The sequence below is a fragment of the Chinchilla lanigera genome, unplaced genomic scaffold (assembly GCF_000276665.1).
Source record: "Chinchilla lanigera isolate Chin_1 unplaced genomic scaffold, ChiLan1.0 scaffold00104, whole genome shotgun sequence".
In the NCBI taxonomy this organism is placed as follows: Eukaryota; Metazoa; Chordata; class Mammalia; order Rodentia; family Chinchillidae; genus Chinchilla; species Chinchilla lanigera.
In genome coordinates this window covers 139,593-160,999 of record NW_004955505.1, presented here as the reverse complement: position 1 = coordinate 160,999, position 21,407 = coordinate 139,593, and the positions used below count along the sequence as shown (strand labels likewise).

Genomic DNA, 21,407 nt, shown 5'->3' with positions numbered 1-21,407 from the left:
GTATTTATTTTCCTTTTTAAAAATCCTCTTCCCCTACTTGCCCACTTCTCTCTTTCTTGGTCTCAATCCCCTTCCCCCATTTTCATTCATGTTATTAATTTTATCTCGTGTTGATAACATATATTGTTTACATTCCTTGAGGTTGTTGGGATCCTGTGCCTGGCATATCTTGGTTCTACTCACTTCCCCTTCCCCTCGCCCCTCTCCTGGCCCTCGGTCTTCTAGACCCTTCCTGTTTGCACGAGCTCCATCCCTGTGTCTCCTTCTATCCATTCTTTCTTATGCTCTTTGTTTACAGTTTGTCCTTTCTAAATGAGATACTATGTGGTATTTAGCTTGTGTGTCGGATTTATTTCATTCAACATTATATTTTCCAGGTGTGTCCATTTTCCTAGAGATTTCTCAAATTTGTCCTTCTGTATAGTTGAGTTGTATTCATTATGCTCGGAAATTTTCTGTACTCATTCATCTGTTGATGGGCATACAGTCTGATTCCAGGATTTAGCTGTTATGAATTATGCTTTATAAACATTGGCATGCATATATCACTGTAATGTGGTGTCTTTAGCTTTTTGAGGAAAATACTTACAAGGGGAATCGTTGGATCATATGGAATTTCAAACTTTAGTTCTTTGAGACATCTCCATACTGATTTCCGTAGTGGTTGTACTAGTTTACATTCCCACCAAGAATGTTGCAGGATTCTTTTTTCACTGCAGCCATGCCAGCATCTGTTATTTTTTGACTTTTTTATTTTTGCTATTCTTTCTGGTGTAAGATGGAATCTTAGCGCTGTTTTAATTTGCATTTCTGTGATAGCCAGTGATGTTGAGCATTTTTTCATTTATCTGTTGGCCATTTGTACTTCTTTTTGAGAAATGTCTCTTCATTTCACTTGCCCATTTCTTTTTTTTTTTTTCTGGTACCGGGAATCGAACACATGATCTTGTGCTTGCCAGGCAGGCACTGTGCTGCTGAGCTAAATCCCCAGCCCCACACTTGCCCTTTTCTTGATTGGGTCTTTTATTTCAAGTGGTCTAATTTTTTTGAGTTCTTTATAATTCTAGATATTAGTCTTCTAAGGAGGAGCTGACAGATTTTTGTTTTTCCTTATTCTGTATATTGTCTCTTCACTCTACTAAGAAAATCCTTTCCTATACCTATGACTTTGTGTTTTACGTATTTTATCTCTCAGTGGGTTCAGTGTTTATATTTTAATGTTTAAATCTTTGATCCATTTTGATTTTAGTTTAGCACATGGTGAGAGATATGGGTCCAATTTTAATTTTCTGCAGGCAGATATCCAATTTTTCCAGTACCATTTGTTGAATAAGCTATCTTTCCTCCAGCCTTTGCTTTTGGCCCTTTTGTCAAAGATCAAATAGCGAAATGTGTCTGTGGATGTTTTATATCCTCTGTTCTGCTCCATTGTTCTACATGTCTGTCCTTGTGCCAGTACCATGTGGTTTTGTTGGCTTCCTCCACAGCCTGAAGTTGGGTATTGCGATGCCTCCTGCTTTTGGGGGGAATATCTTAATGAATCCCTTGACAAAAATATATCACATATTTCCATTAATTTTGTCTTTTAAAAATTAACAGTGTTTTTATCACGTTTTCTGATACTTTTATAATGGTGTTTAATTCCAATCTCCAGTAATGTACTACTGGTATATAGAAATACAGCCATTATTAACTTTGCACTCTGTGGACTTGTTAAACTTACTGAAGAGTTCTAGTGGCTTTTTATGCATAGAATTTTCAGTGTTCGTAAATGCGTGCTTTGCTAATTAGAAAGACCGATGTACTTATTCTTTTCCAGCCCCCGACTCCTTCCCTCCCTTCCCTCCTTCTCTTTCTCCTTCTCTTCCTTCCTTTTTCTGTTTGCTTGTCTTGCGGCACTGGCTAGACTGCCAGTACCATGTTGGATAGGGGTGCAAAGAGTTGGCATCATTTCTTTGTTTCCAAACTCAGGCGAAAGCATTGTCTAGTTTTTCACAGATGCCCTTCGGTAGAATGCGGAAGCTGCTTCCCAGTCACTGTGTGCTGGGCCTTTTTGTCAGTGAGTGCTGGAAAGCTCCTATGGCCTCTGTTGAAATGGTTGTATTTTTCCCTTGTATTGTGTTGCTGTGGTAAAGTATATTGATTTGATTTTTTAATGTTAAACCCAATTTTCAGTCCGAAGGAAAATCTCAGTTATGGTAAATTACTGTTTTATATAGTATTGGATTTTTTCTACAATTTGTTAAGGATTTTGTACCTGTGAACGGTGTTGTTCTACGGTTCCATCTTTCCTAATGATTATGAGAATAGTGCTTATCTCTTGAATTGGGTAATGTTCCCAAGTCCACTATTTTCTTGAACCTTGTATAGAGGCATCATTTCATTCTTTAACATCTGATAGAATTCACCAATAAAGTCTGAGTAGGTTTGGAATTTGGGAGAGATTTTTAATTATAAATTTAATAACCTGAGTAAACTTGTGGTTATTTTGATGTTCTTCTGTGTCATGAGTCAGTTTGGGGAATTTCTGATTTTTCAAAGACTATGTGCATTTCACAGGTTGTGAAATTCCCTCATCCTGTTGATATTTTTAGGATCTGTAATATCTGATCTTTTATTCTTGGCATTGGTAATTTGTATCCTTTTTTCTTGTTCAGTCTTCCTCATGGTTAATCAATTTCATTGATCTTTTCAGATTTTTGTTTCATTCATTTTTTCTTTTATTGGTGTTCTTTTTCATTGACTTTCCCCCGGTCTTTATTATTTCCTTTTCATTATTTTCAATGGCTTTTTGTAGAAGTTATTAATGTGGGCACAAAATACTGATTTGTAGATTTTTTTTTTATTTTGTAATATAGCACTTAAGGTAATACATACCAGGTTCTCTGAAACACCACTGTAGCTCCATCTCCAAATTTTTATATATTCTGTTTACATGCAGTTTAAATTTTTTTCCTAATTTCCTTTGTGACTTCTTTGATTTATGGGTTATTTGGAAGAATATCATTTATTTTCCAAATATTTAGAAATTTGCTAGATAACTCTGTTACTGGTTGCTGTTTAACGTTTTGGTGGTCAGTGAACCTACTGTAATATTTCTGGCATTTTAAATTTATTGAAACATGGTGTGGATTGTCAAATGGTCAATCTTAGTGATATCCCAAGAACAATTAAAAAGAAAGTGTATTCAGTTGTTGGCCAGGACAAGCCAATTAGGTCAAAGTTTTTGGTAACATTTTTCAAGTCTTCTATATCTTTACTGATTTTTTCTCTCCACTTTTGTTTGTGAAATGTTGACAGTGTAACTCTCAGTGTATTAATTGACCCTTTTGTTCTGTTGTTTATTCTTTGTGTATTTTGAAGCTATTAGTGGGTGTCTGGATATGGAGGATTATAATTTTTTTGTGTGTGAAATCACTTCTTTGTATTGATTCAAGTTTGTATCTACTGTGGTATCATTTTGTTCCTCCAGAAGAATTCTTCTTACATTCCTTATAGTGTACATTTGCTGGACACCCCCATGCAGATTACTATAGCTCCTTATCTATGACTCTGCCTGGAACACCCATCTACCTCACTGTCCATGTTGATCTCCATCTCCTCACAAAGAGCCATCAGGCTTTCTTTAAATTTCTTCTTCTTGTATCTGTAACCCTAAATTGCCTCCAGGCAGCAGGCCAGTGTAATAATAATAGCATTACTGGGCTCTAGGGTACTGGGGACCCCTTTTAGAGATTCTTCTCTAGGTTCTTTGTGAACAAAGAATTGGTTAAAATGAGCACAAAAGTTAGCTAGGTTTTACATTAATTAAAGGTAGGAAAAGAAACATGCTCTGCAGAAGGAGTGCATATAGGCCAATTACAAGTAGGAAAAGAAATGGACTCTCTAGGGTGGAGCAAACCACTGTGAAAGAGGAAGCACAGTGGCCGCAAGGAAAATGGCAGCCATCTTTTGGATATTTCACTCCTCGGCGGACATCAGGTCTAGGCCATCCTATCAGAAACCTGCTTAAGTTCTTGCCAGAAGAACTGAAGATAGCACTCTCTGATTGGTTGCACGTGCGGGGCTTTGGAACTGTTCTGCTCACGTGTCCTGGAACTCTGTGATCAATAGGTCACACCCACTTTCCCAGCCAGTTTGCCACACGCTAATATGCCTCAGTAAGATGCAGATAATTTGTTTCTTTTCTTTCAGGGATTGCATATTTCTGGGCTGTGGGCCAGTGTTTAAATTCCTATTTGCTTAGCATATTTTGTTTGGTTTTCTAATTGTCTGTGGGAATAAACTTAAGTGCATGCTTGTTAGTCTATCATACCTGAAAGAATTCCCTTCAATTAAATTTTTTTTTTCTTTTCTTTGGGGGTCTGGTGTTGGGGATTGAACCCAGAGTCTCTTCCATGCTAAGCATGTGTCACTGAGCCCTTCAGGCATTTTTTAAATAAAAGAGAACATCAGAAAGGTTAACATAAAAATCATTATAAAATGAACTATAAGTCATTATGATATTGCTTATATAAATATGCTGACAGCCCTTTCACAAACATAAAGTGAGACAATTGTGAAAATACAATACCCTTTATGAGATATGTAAATAAATTATGAGTTCTATTTTATTAAAATTATGAAGCATAAAAATCTTTTAAATTATAGAATGAATTAAATTTTAATACTAAACCAGACAGGTAGTGTTTATATCAAGATTTATACAGAATATCATAAAATTAGTTCTTGGATGTGTTGGTTTTATAATTCACATTTGGTACCTAAAGTTCTTTGTCTTTCCAAGCTACATACTGATGGCATTTAAAATCTTATAAATGATTTATTTTGTAAAAATACCTCCACATTATTTATCCTTACTAGAATGATTTTTATTAATATATATTTTCTTAAAAATCCATAGGTCTAAAAGTAATTCTCATTTCTTATTTCACAAAGTCTATTTCACCTAAGTCTAGGGGCTTAACTGAACAGTGGAGTATTTGCTTAATCCTGAGGCCCTGGGTTTAATCTCCAACACAGTAAAAAAAAAAAAAAAATGAACAAACTTAAAGACTAATACCAGCTAAACTTATTGCATTTAATGTTATTGCATAAGAGAAACCGTGAAATTCAAATAGTGTTATATTTAAGATTACTGTATGTTAAATAATTTAAAGTGTGATCCCTGTATTTATAACCAGAATTGAAAAGGAAAGTTCAGATAAATGGAAAAGAATTACCATTGGTCAGACTTGTGTGCAAACTTTCCCTGCTTCTTGGAAACACATATGTTTACTACAGTGTATGGAACCTTGATATCCTGAGCTCATTCCTACAAGACTGGGAGTTCCTGTGAGGCACGGATTTATTTTTTTCCTGCTTGTCACTATCCGGCACTTCAGCGTCTAGTCTGTGACAGCCATTCAGTAAATATTTACGGAGGGAGAAAAACGTAGTTTAATTTTAAAATGAAAAGCTGACAGTTTATCACTTTTAAAGAATGCACAAAGGGAATTGATTGTGAAATTTTCACTAATAAAAATATATTTAATCTTCCATAACTGAACTATGATACTAGCATCTTATCATTGAGTCAGCTTTTGTTACTCACCTTCATGTTATTTTACCATTTCAAAATAGGAAGCGAAGGTTCATTTTTTGTGAAAAAGAAATCAAATTCAGTGACTGCAGGAGAATTTTACCGAGATCCTGTGTTGCAACGTTGCTCTCCAAACTTGCAGAGACATTCCAATTCGTTGGTAAGTTAGACTGTGATTACGTTAAATGTTTGGCTGCTGACATCTTTTTTTAGAACTAAAATTTATGGCAAAACTTGGACTGATTGGCATAGAATTCTCTGAGGTATGAAAAAATATATATGAGAAAACATATTAGACATAACTTAAATTTACATTTGTAGATTTTTGAGCACATAGAGTATGAATTTATGTACCGACTGAGAATATTTCAAAATGGCTTAATCCTTGTTTTCCTAGTGCCAGGCTAGGTCTGTGTATCTTGGTCCCATAAACACTTTAGCTAGAAATCTTCCAGTGATTTCTAAGGTACCAGCTAGGAGTGAGAAAGACACTGAGCCTGGACTAGCATGTTTTTATTTTTCATCAAAATGTGTATTTTTTGCATTGAAAATCATTTAATTTTTTAGCAATCATTTTTTATCTATATAACAACTATGGAAGAACAGTGACATAGTCACATGTTTGATGATTGTGGTTGGGAAAAGTTGAAGCCATTGTATTTTTATCATAATTCGGTATTAAGAACGTGAGGGTTATTTTATATCTTAAGATAAACAAAATGAATGACTGTAGCTGAATAGGTTATTAGGCCACGGTATTTTTTATAGGCTGGTTCTAGTTTATAGTATTATCTTAGAAAAAATTGTTTCATTGATGAAAGAAATTGTGTCCATATGGCTTTGTGACTAACCTCACTGCTTTTCAGTTTCCTGATATTTAAAACAGAGGAGAAATTTTAGATGCTGTGTAAGGTCATTTTGGCATAAAAACCTTTGATCTTCGGGATTAGGGTTTTAATTTGCACTTTGTAATTTTCTCCATAATTACAAATGCTATTTTTCCATTAAAATTTCATGGCTGTTTCTATATTAAAATATTCTCAAAAACTCACTACTAATAGTTTTATTATAAACATCATTATTTGCACAATAGGGGCCAATTATTGATCATGACGATTTCCTGAGGCGAAGAAGAAAACTATTGTCTTCAGACGATTCTCTCAGTAAGTATTTGGAAGTTATCATGAATAAATAGTTACCTTGGGCAGAATACATTACCTTCTTAGTTTTCCTCTGACTATTCACATTTTCTTGGTGCCACTTTCAGCATACATAACTACCATATGTACTGGCCTAAAGATTCCATGCGGTATAAAAAAAATAAAATGTAGTTATAAATTTTAAAATGTACCTTTTCTGAATATTATTAGATACTTGCTCTTTAACGAGTTTTCTGAAATCTAAATAATACCCTTACCAATACCACTCTTCATCTCATTTTCTAATTCTTTTATTTTTTTACACTATCTAATCAAATATTTTTTATTGACTGTCCAGCTCTGTCTCTAGAATGTAAGCTCTGGAGTATGGTCTCCTACCGAGCCTCCAGTGGCTTCCCGACAGCCTGACCCTAGCAGGTGTTCAGCAAATCTTTACCAAGTGCATTTAAATTGTTTGCTTATATTTTTATTGTTTGGCGTTGACAAAAGGGTCATCAAAACTTCAGCCCCATGTGAGGAATTCAGACAGCGTTTCTTCGATGGCTTGTGAGAGAGAATATATTACATCACTAGACCTTTCTGCCAATGAACTCAGAGATATTGACGCCCTGAGCCAGAAATGCTGCATAAGTGGCCATCTGGAGCATGTTGAGAAACTGGAGCTCCACCAGAACATGCTCACAAGCTTCCCGCAGCAGCTCTGCGAAGTAAGTTCTATTCACCCTTAGACCGCATCCTTCCATGTACCACACGAGGGCATGGCCCGGATACTGGCGTGGTCAGGTCTTTCAGAAGCAGGCTCTGCTTTTGTGTCATTTGATAATCGTTCCTCTCATTCGCCTCGTTTTCACCAAACAGGCATCAGTCTGTGTGGTGTTCAGAGCCACCTCCAAGGGCAGGCAGTGGGAAGGGGGATTGGAAAGGAATTCTGGGTTCTGTCCTGGTGACACGTAGTCCATGTTGAAGTCTGTTAAGGCTACGTATTGATGATGTCCTCCCTTACTTAATTCTAGGAAGGTAACTTACACTATTTAAATTACCTTAGACAGAGGAGAAGCACACCTGTTTTGATAGTACTGGTTTCAACTTAGCTACATCATTATCTTGTCTGTAAAATACCTGGGCTTTGCTATAGGATCATAATTGGATTTTGGATATTTTTAAGTCTTAAAATTGTATGTAACTTAAAAATTGATTTTTTGGCACAACTTCCTATGTTTTTAAGAATTAAAGTATAATATAGTTTGTTGACAGGGGTACTCCTCTGAATATTGACTTTGGTCATTATTTTTGTGTATTAGGGGCTAAAATAGTTTTTAAAGCCAAAGTGAATACCATGACAGGACCTTAATACTAAGGGTTAAATAATTAAAATGAGTTTGTGGACAGAAATGCAAAGTTTGATAAAGGAGTCTTCAAAAAAAAAAAAAAAACTACTTGTACTTCTCGTTTATCACAATTTTGAGCTATTTTTCAAGCAAAACTGCATGAGTTTTAAGTACAATTAAATACTATCTTTCACCCAAAGTATATATAACTGGAGAGAGAGAAAGAAGGAAAAACATGACCCTCACACCCCCACCGCTACATCTAAAATATGTCCTCCCTTTCCTCCACCTCTTTACCTGGCTAATCTGCTCAAGTTACCCAGGTCTCAGTTTTGTTTTTTTTTGTTCTGTTTTTTTTTTTTGGTTCTTTTCCGATATCGGGAATCGAACTCAGGACCTTGCGCTTGCCAGGCAGGTGCTGTGCTGCTGAGCAGGTCTCAGTTTAAATGTCACTTCCTCCCTCCATGTCTCTGTTCTCCACTCTCCCTCCAGAAGATGTTGGCTGTCCACCTGGTTTACATTTCCACAGCAGCCCCAATTCCCACTACCCATACATTTTGATTTAATGTATACTGTGCTCACTAACCTGCGAACTCCATGGAGACAGGCTATTTCAGGCTGTCCCTCTCTATCCCTAAGCCTAGTAAGGCTGGTGTGTGTTAGAGGCTGAGGAGATACTGACTGAGTTAATATGTTGAGGAATTAATTGTTGACACTATTAATGAATGAGCAAACTTTCAATAGTACTTATAGTAAGAGTAAGTAAAAGAATACCTAGAATATAGCCTAGCTTGAGGAGTTCTCCTGCCTCAGCCTCCCAAGTGCTGGGACTACAGGCATATACCACCACACCTGGCCTTTCTCCTTTAAAAACTTCAAAATCATTGGATGACATTTTCTCACTGCTGAGAGAAATTTCAACTGCTTTGTTTTACAAGAAGATTTCCTGATTAAATGATGGAAGTAAGTAATTAAAATAAACAGAAATCTTTCCTTCTAAATAAAGTGGTAGGCTCAGAAACAAAGACAGGAAGTTTAGAATGACTGAGACAAAGTCATTAATAGCCCTATAATCACATCAAGCTTCTTAGAATTCCTTGTCAGGATAAATATATTGATATATAAAGAAGTGATATTTGAAGAACATGAAGTTGTCATTATTTCTAGTATTTCAGCCCTTTGACAGTAAATATAGTATTTTTAAAATTGACATAAACCAGGCGTGGTGGCACATGCCTATAATCCCAGCACTCAGGAGGCTGAAGCAGGAAGGTCATTGCGAGTTTGAGACCAGCCTAGGCTACAAAGTGAGCTCAAGGCCAGCCTGAACTGCATAGCGAGACTTTGTCTCAAAAAGACAAAAATAAATAAAATTGATATAATATGTAAATAAATTTGCTATTATTATTCTAAAATTAGAAATTTCTTCAAAACAAGCTAGAGATTAAAGCAAAAAGTTCTTGAAAAAAGAAGTTCTAAAATAAAATATGTAATACTGTATAAGTGACTACTTTCATGGCTAAATCTTACTGATATTAAAATGTATAACAATTTCTAGAAAGTATCTTTAAAAAATTCATCCTCAGGATTATATTTTATATTCATTAAATCATTATTATCCTGTTTTCCTTTTCTTTTTTTTTTTGGTACTGGGAATTGGACTGAGGACCTTGTGCTTGCCAGGCAGGTGCTTGTGCCACTGAGCTATATCCCTGGCTGTCCTGTTTTTCATTAAATCATTAATTCAAATATTTGTTGAAGCATATTTTGCTTTTATCTTGCTCTTCACAGAAGCAACTTACAAAAAAGTTGAATTGGGCTTATCTCCCTGTTTTTACACAAATGCTTTTCACAATTTTCCAGCTATGTTTTCTTGGTTTTCTTTATGCTACAGTGGAGATTGGGCTAGTGAGTATGCTGAAATTCTGCTGTGGATTGGGTTTTCAGGTTAATAAAAACAATTCCTGCTGGTTTAAACCAGAGGTAGGGAAAGCAGATGTATTAGCTAAAGTTTCTTAGATGGTTCATTTTAGAATTTTAAAATATTGTTTTTTCAGACTCTGAGGTGTTTGACACATTTGGATTTACACAGTAATAAATTCACATCGTTTCCCTCTTACTTGTTGAAAATGAATTGTATCTCCAACCTTGACGTGTCTCGAAACGACATTGGACCCTCCATAGTTGTAGATGGCTCGGTGAAGTGCCCCACCCTGAGACAGCTGAACCTGTCCTACAATCAGCTGTCCTCTGTTCCCGAGGCCCTGCCAGAGGCTGTGGAGAGGTTGGAGCAGCTCATCTTAGAAGGGTAAGAGGAGGTGCATGAGAGCAGCACGGGTACCTGACCGAGTTTTCTATGGTTGACAAACTATGCTGACCTTTCCACAGCAGTGAGTTCTAACCAAAAACCTAACAGAAGGCGGAGGCAATTAATATTACAGTTCTATCAAATGACCAATTTTCACAACCAATTTTAAAATTAATGAGCTTGCTTCGATGTGATTCTTTGAAGGTGAATTGTTTTGTTTTTTTCTTTAAGTATATGAGCTTACTGTCATATAATTCTTATTTTTGCTTGTTGTGACTAGAAATAAAATATCAGAGATGTATTCCCCCTTGAGCCTGAAGGAACTGAAGATTTTAAACCTTAGTAAAAACCACATTTCGTCTCTACCAGAGAACTTTTTTGAGGCTTGCCCAAAAGTGGAGAGTTTCAGTGCCAGAATGAATTTTCTTGGTGAGTGTTTTGTACGGTTCTTCTCTTTGGCAGGCCCTCTGCACCTCAGGTGAAGCCGTATATGGACAGATGGGAATTTAAAGAAGGCGTCTCAGTTTAAATACTATGTTGAGGATTCAGAAATAAAGCCAGCAGGTTGACAATAAAGAGAAATGAGCTTCCAAGCCGTTGAAAGACTGGGAGAAACTTACATACTTGTACATATTTAAGTGAAAGAAACTGGTGGGAGAAGGCCAGTCCCGTTTGCTCTGAGGACAGGAAAAAGATCTGTCTTTACGGGGGTAAGGGAGGAGGGGAGACAAAGTGGAGCACAGGGGATTTCACCACAGCGAAACTACCCTGGACGGCCCCGTGACGGTGGACACTCACTCCTGTACATTTGCCAAAACCCATCAAATGTACAACACAGGAATGGACCTTACAGGAGGCTATGTGCTAAATTAATGCAGATTTTTAATACCAGGGGAAAATGTGTGGAAGAGGTGGAGAAGTGAGAAAGAGATAGAGGGGAACTCTGTGCTTTTCACCCAATTTTTCTATGAACCTAGAGCTAGAAAGTCTCTAAAACATGTTCGTAATTTAAAATAATAAATACGTTGCTATTGTGATAGGCTAAGTGGCAGTTACTTGGTCTGTGAATAGTACTTATACTGTGGTTTCTTTGAATGTGTTAAATTAAAAATGTACATGGCTGCCTGAGCTGTGGGAAGTGCCCTTGTCCTGACTTTCACACTAGTTTCTTTAGCAGATTTTTTTGGATTGTAAGTGCAGCAGGGGCTGGGGATTTAGCTCAGAGGCACAGTGCCTGCCTGGCAAGTGCAAGGTCATGAGTTCGATTCCTGGTACCGGAAGAAAAACAAAACAAAAAGATTATAAGTGCAGCTACCATTGTTGTTTTGGAAAATAAAATCATCGCTTAACAGCTTTAAAATTAGTAAAGTGAATATGTGTTCCCTCAGCTTTGCAAGCTATTACAGTATCCCTGGTTGCCAGATATTACAGTAATATACAAGATGATCCTCATTTTTATTAAAAGTTGGGACTACCCTAAATTCTCTTGGCCTGTTGGATAGTACAAGGAATTAGGTCATTGCTGGTGAAAAAACATTTATGGCAATAAATAGGAACTCCGTCATGTTTTTTTTTTTTTTTTTGTTTTTGTTTTTGTTTTTTTGTTTTTCTCTGGTACCGGGAACCGAACTCACGACCTTGCGCTTGCCAGACAGGCGCTTTTGCCGCTGAGCTAAATCCCCAGCCCCGTCATGTTTTATCTTGATAAAGATGGCGCACACCTGGCAGCTGTTATGATTATTCTGCACCTGGCTCACTAAAATAATTCTTAAAATTGCTTGCTGGAAAAATACATCTTGATTACTTACTTAAAATATTTAATTGTCAGAACTTTCAGAAAGTAATAAAGATAAAAACCACATTAATTTGTGTAGTGTTTCCTTCTTTTTTCCTCCCTCTTTTTCTTGGACTCTCCTGAATTTTGACCGTGTTCTTACCCTGAGTCTGAAAAGAGGGATAGTTTCTTGTTTGGCAGTGAGCAAAGCAAGTCTGATACCTGTCTTTAAGGAACTTACAGTTAAATGGAGAAGACAAGCATTAAACAATGGTGGCACAAATGCACATAATTATATATTGTGCTGAGTATTGCGAAAAAGTTTCAGGATCCTGTGGGGCGCCTCATGGGGACTGATTCAGGCTTTAGAGTCGGGGAGCGTTTCTGTATCTGTAATATTCAAGGTGAGTTTGGGAGGAAGAGGACTCTGAGACTTGGTTCAGGTCAGTACGCCACCTCAGCTGAATCACAGCCATCACCTAGGGCAGAACAGGTAATAGCCCCAGGAACTGAAGAAATTGAAGCATCAGGATTTTTTGTGATGTGTTCCGGGTGTGCAGTTAATTAGCTGGTTATAACAACTCGGTCAGACCTCAGTTCAAAACCCTGCTTTGCAGTTGTGTTAGTCAGCTTTCCCACATGGTGCCTGAGATAGTGAATTTATAAAGAAGAAGCATTTACTTTGTGTCATAGTTTCAGGGATTCTAGTCCATGACTGGTTGCACTATTGCTGTGGGCTGTGGCAGGGCAGCATATCAAAGCGGGAGCCTGTGCTGGAGGTGGCTGCGAGCCTCATGGTGGCTGGGAGGTCAAAGAGGCAGACAGGAGGGGGCCGCGATCCCAAGAGCCCCTTCAACATCAGGCCCCACTGATCTAAAACTTCCTTCCACCAGGCCCCATCTACTAAAGAATCCGCGATTTCCCCATAGTGCTGTGTGAGCTGGGGATTGAACCGTCAGTAATTGGCCTTTCGGGGACATTAACATCCAAACTATAACAGTACTGTACAACCTTAATAGTGTGAACAGTGGACTTGTATTCCAAAGATGCCCAGTGGAGGACATTAAAAATAATTCCATGTGAAGCCACGCATGTGGCACCCACCTGTAATCCTGGCAGCCTGGGAAGCAGAAGCAGGAAGATTGCAAGTTTGAGCCCAGCCTGGGCAACCTAAAACCTTAGAGAGACACTGTCTCAAAATAAAAAATATAAGAAGGATTGGGAATGTAGCTCAGTGCAAAGACCTTAGGTTCAATCCCTACTATACCCTTACCCGCTAACCCCATGTGAAATGAAGTTTCAGTTTTTTGGTATTATGACTGCATAGCATCTGAACCACTAGAGTCTTAATTCTTAGGCAGAGAATCAATTCTACACATTTATTTTGTCACAAATGTGTTTTGGAAGTAAGTAAGGCATAGCATATGTCTTTCTGCTTGTCAGTAAGACAGCTGCTCAAATTGTCCCAGAAGATTTTTTTACTTTTGGAGATTTCCTAGAAAAAGTATTACTCATAGCCTAACCTTGGAAATGCTACGAAATAATTGCTAGAACCATCTTCCCAGAACCACAGACACGTGTAGGTCTAATGCAAGTCTAGATGGCAGCATGGGAGTTCATCTGCTCTAACTGCAGGGTTTTCCAGATGAGAAAACAAGCAGTCTGGCTTGCTCCATTCTCTGAATTGTGTTCCACAGAATTTCATTCCTGAAAGTACCACATACTGTTTTTCTCTCTTGAAAATTCAGACTATACCAGAATTTTGAGAACTTTGAGATATTGCATTTTATTTCACTTAATGTTTCCCAATCTCATAAGAGAATATGATCAAATAATACCTTTATTAGAGTCCACCCATTCATCCCATAAAACACTGTTTATGAGACAGTACCATAAATAATTTCCATCCTTTTACTATATTGTGTATTGGCAAAGTGATCAAAGGTGTTTTGCTATAGTTGCCTGTAATTTGAATTAATCTATACTACATGTCATCTAGCAGTCCATCACTTTGACCATTCAGCCTCCTTATTGGGACACTATATGTCATCTAATAATATCACATAGTTTCAAATTGAGTTGCTTCAATTAAAAATTGGGATGAGTATGGTAAATAGTTTTATTATTTGATGGAAGTTTTAAGGACATTATGTTACTTTATAGATTTTTTGTACTGTCAGTGTGAAAATGAAAATTAAATCATTGAATTTAATGGAAATGAAAATGAAATTTTAATAGAAAATGAAAATTAAATCATAGAATTTAATAGAAATCTAGTAAAAGGTGATCAAAATGTCTAACTCATTTTTATTTTCTTTTAGCTACTATGCCTTTCTTACCATCTTCCATAACAAGCCTAAAATTGTCTCAAAACAAATTTACATGTATTCCAGATGCAATTTTAAATCTACCACAGTAAGTTTATTATTATTTTAATTTTAAAACTATGTGACCTAGAGCAGAACTCTTAGAAATACAGTTTTAATTTAGGCATATAAATGTAATTCATTTCTAAATCTACTTAGCTTAGTGTTTTTGTAGATATAAATGTTTGATTTTCACTAGACCAAAGATCAGAGTTTAAGCTTTTATATTAATTTGTCAGACTATAAAAATGTAGAAAAAACTTAAGGCTGTGTAATTAGTTGTTGTCTTACAATGAAATGACACTACACTGGCTGTCACTTTAACTTTCAAAATTTTAATTGTTCTTAGAAGTTATATTGCAAAAATACTATTAGCTTTGAAATCATATTCAAGTTATGTTTGAGTGACATTTTTGGTGATGATCAGAACAATGTACGTGGTTTCAGGTTTGGGAGAATTTTTGGTTAATTTCCTTGAAAATGAGAGGCTCTTTTTAACCAAAAATTCAGGCATTAATTAGATCTCAAGTGTGTTATCATTTTAAATTCTATTCTACTTGTGTCGTACATTATATATTGAATTTATAGATATACATGTGTGTCTTAGTTGCTTTCTCTCAGCACTGAGACAAAATACCCAATACACACATTTAAAGGAAGAAAGGTTTATTTTAGCTCACAGTTTGTAGAGGTTTCAGTCTATAATCAGCTGGCTGCAAGGCAGGGTGGCATCACAGATGAAAAATAGTTATGGCGTGGCAGGCAGAAACAGCAAAAGCAGGAGACAAGCGACAACCCTCTGTGCCTTACTTATCTTTCATCTGGTTTACCCACCTTTAGGGCCGCAGCACTCACCCTAATCCTAGCATTGCATCCTCAGTCCCTGCACCACATGCCCTTGATTCCAGCATCACACACTCTAAATACAGTCACTGCGGAAAAGCCCCACCTGTGACCGCATGAGGCTTTGAGGGGACATCTAGACACAAGCCATAACAACGTGTAAATGTCTACATATACAGGCAAATAGTAATTATATTTTAACCGTAGAAGGTCAGACAAACATCAAATAGTTAGCTTACACCTAGCTTTAGGATGTGTCAGATGTTCTTCTAACTGTTCTGCAGTCATCTCTTTAATCTCCCTAACAATCTTATAAAATAGTTACTGCTGCTGTCTTCTCTTTTTAAGCTCATTAGAGAGATGATACATCTACCCTGCAGTCACAGTTCTTCAACACTGATTGGCTCGGTTTGACACTCCCCACCCTTATATATAGGTACCTACCAAGTATATGTAGTCTCATATTTTAAACATAATATATCCCTGAAAATGTGTTTGAAAGCCAAATATTTATGATGCCTAGTAGGACATAACATGCCATAAAGAAGAGATTTTTCCTCCTGAGAACTAAACATATTATCCCGTTTCAAATTTCATCATGCCTTAGATAACATCCTAGGCATATTTTTCCAGGAGTTGTATGCATTTCTTCAATTTTCTTTGTTTCAAAAGTGAGCACACAGTTGGCTAGCTTAATACTGACTGAGACAAAAGAGGTGCTACCTTGAGAAAATCTTGTTGATACTCAGCTTTTTGGGTTGCTTGTTAGACATACATGTCTTATCTCTATTGTAGTCAAATTTCTTTACTTGTTTTCCATGTATTTATATAAGATAGCTAGGGAAAGCCAATAACATTTTAAAGTAAGAGCACAGATGTTGCTGTGTGACCTGAACTTTTGTCTAGCAGACAGTATCCTTTGTACACTTCAGATTAACTCATTAAGCTTTAAATATGCTCAGTAGAAAGGGTCAGTATATAGTTGTAGAAATCCAGGCAACTTTTTGCTTCCCAAATGTACTTCAGTTTGCCCTGAAGGCCTCTTAGAGCCAAAGAGAACCATATTCAGTGTTTATCACCCTGAGACAAGTGGTAAAGGGTGTGCCTGTGTGCTATCATAGTTACCTGGGGACCAACCTCTGCAAAATGCTCTCAGTGATGAGTGAACTTCATTCTACTGAGGAGAAAAGTGGGTGCTCTATTTCTCTAAATCTTGTGTAGAAGGCAGGAATTTTAAGCACCATTTTTACATCTGTTAATTATAGTTTTTCATGCACTGTAAACATTTGTCAAATACTAGGTCTTTTCCTTATCTTTCTGAGATTGACATTTTTATGTATCTGAGGTAGGGAAATGGGCCTCATTTTTTTTTTCTTTCTTTTTGAAAGCTCTTTAGCTAATGCATATAAATTGTGTGTATTTATGAAATACTGGATACATGTATATATTATGTAATATATCTATGTCCTCACTGATCATTTCTTTATGATGAAAATATTCAAAATCTTCCTTATATCTTTTCTCAAAAAATACGTTTTTGTTATCTGTAGTCACTCTACTATACAATAGCATCAACTATGTTTTCAGTGGCCCCTATTCATTTAAATCACTGTCACAATGAAACATATTTTTTTAACCCATGTATACGTATATGTGTACACAAATTTACATGTGTACTTATATGTAAATAATGCTAGTTCTAATGTTATGTCTTATTCTTACTCAGATAAAATGACTTTTGATGGTATCTCACGTGGCTTTTGAAAGCACTCATTGTTTTCATGTTGACGTACTGTTTTCAGCTTACGGTCCTTAGATATGAGCAGGAATGATATTGAGTATCTGCCAGGTCCTGCAAACTGGAAATCTCTGAACTTAAGAGAGCTCTTATTTAGCTACAATCAGATCAGCATCTTGGACTTGAGTGAAAAAGCATACACATGGTCCAGAGTAGAGAAACTGCATCTTTCTCATAATAAACTGAGAGAGGTAAGAAGTTGTTTTCATTTGTTGCAAGTTATTGCCAGCTGAAAAGTATGCTTCATAATTTGCATGATCACCAATTATCACTTGAAAATCTATTATTTTCTATTTTTTCTTTTTGAATAAGAGCCAATCTTATCTTTTGGCAAGTGGTTACAGTAACATTGCTTGATTTCCTTAAGAAATAAGCATACTATATTTTTGAAGATTTCTATGAATACATACGTACATTTAATTATGAATATGTGTAAGTGTGTAGTGGGTCATGGTGTCACTATATCTCTGATCTGTTAAGAGGCTCTCAGACATGCTACATTTCTCATGTTCAATGAGCTATATGTTTTTCCTCTGACTTTCTTTTCCTACATTCTTAAATTTTGGCATTCTTCCACAATGCTACCCCTTACCCATTAGATCAGCTTCCTTTGCTTTGAACCATTCCTTTGGTTGTAAGTCTGAAATTGATTATCCACGTATCTCAAAACATGGGGTTTTTTTTGGTCAAATTTAAGCCTACTTTCCATAAAACCACAAAACTTAAGTCTAATACTGTGAGGATATTTTGCTAGCAAATAAATGTTTTTTGTTGTAAAGCTGGTATAGATTGTTTGAAGTTTGGAACAGAAAAAGCAAAACATGCCAGTTATACTGCTGTGTAAAGTATAAACATTTAGTTGTATCACAAGAACATTAAGTTGCATGAAAGTTTGTAATGGTTGGGTCCTCATGGTTTACTAAAGAACACAGGTTAGGTCAGGGAACAGAATTAAACCATATATTGCTGACTTGGATAACTATTGAGCACTTGTTTACTTTCAAAATTGTGAAGAGATAAAGTATGTTATCAAGGGAGATTTGATTTTTATGTTTTGAAGTTATAAATGTCACACAGATTAGGGTGGGAAGTTCTTTAAATGTATATTTTCTGGTTTCGAGCATGTATACTGAAAAATGTATGATGAACCTTTGGAAATCTTTCAAACTCTGTTGAAAGGTTGGGCAATTTGCTGATGCGGTCTGTCAGCTTTTCTTGGTTCCTATATTATAGTTTCCTGTAGCAGTGTACATTTTTTCCTTCCCACCAACAGGTTTTTGCTCTTTTTTGTTTTGTTAAGATTCCTCCTGAGATTGGCTGTCTTGAAAATCTGACCTCTCTGGATGTTAGTTACAACTTGGAACTGAGATCTTTTCCCAATGAAATGGGGAAATTAAGCAAAATATGGGATCTTCCTTTGGATGAGTTGCATCTTAACTTTGATTTTAAACATATAGGATGTAAAGCCAAAGACATCATCAGGTCAGATACTTTTATTTCCATTTGTTTTTATTAAATGTGTTTCAGATATCTTCAGTCTGAGATTTTGGTGGATGTGTAGTTACAATTTAAGGAAAAATGAATAGCATTGTTAACGGCAATACCCTACCATCTGCCTGTCTTTCAGTGAATGGGCTTAATGGTTCCACTGTACAGGTCAAGCTAATGTGGAGGGAAAGGTGTCTCCTCCATATCATTCTTTTCAGTAGAAGTGGATGCTTAGAAGGGAGATGGCATTACTACATATTTAGCCTTTCATTATTGATTACACAATCTAAAGAATTACAGTAGGATATAATAGCTTCTCACACTACATTTCATATAGCAGATAGTTAACATGCCTATTACAATGTAAAGCATTTTAGTTACTGACCTGGTATGTGATTACTAATTTTGACTTTGCCTCTGAAGATGAACAGCTACTCACCTCGATGAGTTTTGAAACCCCCCAAACTTCCCAGATGTCAGTGCTTTTGATCTTTATAATTTAGAATATCTTTGACAGTGGATTTTATCCATGCTAGTGTTGTCTTTTTTATTTTTTATTTTTTATTTTTTTTGGTTTTTCTCCGGTACCGGGAACCGAACTCACGACCTTGCGCTTGCCAGGCAGGCGCTTTTGCCGCTGAGCTAAATCCCCAGCCCCGCTAGTGTTGTCTTTAGTGTATTAGATCTGTCATTACCTACTCTCCAAATGCTTTACTCCCACAGAGTTACTCTGCCTTACAGGCCTCAGCTCAGTGACCTTCTCAGCATACCTGTAACGTGGCTGTCATATCCGCCCAGCAAACTCGGGATATGTTCAGTCCCTGGCACCTAACACTCCCCGTGATTCCTGGCACCAAACACAGAACCTAGCATACGAGCAATAGCTGATACATGATCATTGATGACACTTACCCAGTTGTCTTCTGCTTAAATTCTATTAAATTTATATTTCACTTTTTGTCTCTTTTGTGAAGATTTGTTTTTCTGAACTCTCAAGCTTGACTTAACAAAAAATAAAGAGCCGATTGCCTGCCAGGCCCACATGACCACCCCTCATCCTACACATTTTTTCTCCACAGTTTTTCCTCCTGAAACTGGAAAATACATTCATATTAGAATTGGTTCAATTCTAGGGCTGGGGATTTAGCTCAGTGGCACAGCGCCTGCCTGGCAAGTGCAAGGTCATGAGTTCAATTCCTGGTACCAGAAAAAAAAAACAAAAACAAAAAACAAAAAACAAAAAAACAAGAATTGGTTCGATTCTTATTAAATGTTCAGTGGAACTAGTTTTCATTGTATTATGTCATATTATCAAGCCACTATATAACTAAAACCTATAAACCACATATACCTCATATGTGAATGTATATGTACATATATAATAGAACCAATAGGACTGCATTGTCAAGCTTTAGTCTAAATATATATGTAGTACCTGAGTTCAATATCATACATGTATTATAAAATTTTACACTAGATAATTGTTAGTTTTACTTGTACTACTTAATCCACACACTTATACATATATATAATTATAAATATGAAATAAAATATATAATATTGTATAATAAATATAATAATACTAATAATTCTATTAGTATTACAAATAAACGATGTTTATTGCTGGTGCTAGTGCCATATGTCATTATATTTAATAATGCTGCTGAACGTGAACTATTTAATCATTCATTGAAAGGCATGGATACTGTTAGTTCTGTGAGGCATGCAGTCCTCTGCATACTGACATGTAGCACTTTCAGCGCATGGGAATTCACCTAAATCCCAAGTGTACTGCTAAGCAATTTATCATCTTATTTTTATCTTTCAAATACCAGGTTTCTTCAGCAGCGGTTGAAAAAAGCCGTGCCGTATAATCGAATGAAACTTATGATTGTGGGAAATACTGGGAGTGGTAAAACCACATTATTACAGCAATTAATGAAAACCAAGAAGTCCGACCTTGGAATGCAGGGTGCCACCGTGGGCATAGATGTGAAAGACTGGCCTATCCAAATCAAAGGCAAGAAGAAGAAAGACCTCATTCTCAATGTGTGGGATTTTGCAGGTACAGTATTTATTTCTCTTGGTGTTTATTGCTTTATTTTTACTTTTTATTTAGAACAGGTATTTAAAAACTTGAGTTTTCTGTTTTAGTACAGCAAAGAGGTGGTAGATCCTATTGAACTAGTGAAAAACCATTTCTTCCAATTTTGCCAGAACAGAGAAGTATATAGAAAGAAATGTTAGGAACGAGGAGAAGCCAGCTGAGGTTAAGCATTTGGTTGATGGGTGATAGATGTGCTGAAAGTTGTTACTTCATGGTAAGACCCCAGGATAGCCCTCTAAATGTGTTTTTTTTTTTTTCCTCTTTTAAATAAGTAATTATTCTCTTTCCCATTTAAAACAACTCTTGCCTATTGCTGGGAGATTAAAAAGAAAAAGAAGAAACCCTCACTAATCTTTACCTAGGTCGGGAGGAATTCTACAGTACTCACCCCCACTTTATGACCCAGAGAGCATTGTACCTCGCAGTCTACGACCTCAGCAAAGGGCAGGCGGAAGTGGACGCCATGAAGCCCTGGCTCTTCAACATAAAGGTGAGCTGTTCTCTTCGTTTAGAAATAGAAAACCACTCTAGGGCTTTTGGTTGTGTTTATAAAGAAATTTATTTTGGGCAAATAGTTGCTCCTGTCTCTTCAATTTGGTTTTTTTTTTTTTTTTGGTCTTTTTTTCTCTGCTGTTTTTCTGGGAATTAATGATT

General features: G+C 36.4%; 1 protein-coding gene across 1 annotated transcript in view; it reads left to right on the top strand.

Moving 5' to 3' along the window:
* The window catches only part of Lrrk2 (leucine-rich repeat kinase 2), a gene marked incomplete at its 5' end in the record, with an annotated part of 132,600 nt that overhangs the window by 55,924 nt on the left and 55,269 nt on the right, over positions 1 to 21,407 (top strand). The window contains 10 exon segments of the mRNA XM_013505951.1: positions 5,623 to 5,741; positions 6,675 to 6,744; positions 7,231 to 7,448; positions 10,127 to 10,377; positions 10,658 to 10,806; positions 14,473 to 14,566; positions 17,163 to 17,349; positions 18,459 to 18,640; positions 20,482 to 20,711; positions 21,116 to 21,243. Of these exon segments, the coding sequence (XP_013361405.1) occupies positions 5,623 to 5,741; positions 6,675 to 6,744; positions 7,231 to 7,448; positions 10,127 to 10,377; positions 10,658 to 10,806; positions 14,473 to 14,566; positions 17,163 to 17,349; positions 18,459 to 18,640; positions 20,482 to 20,711; positions 21,116 to 21,243 (1,628 nt within the window).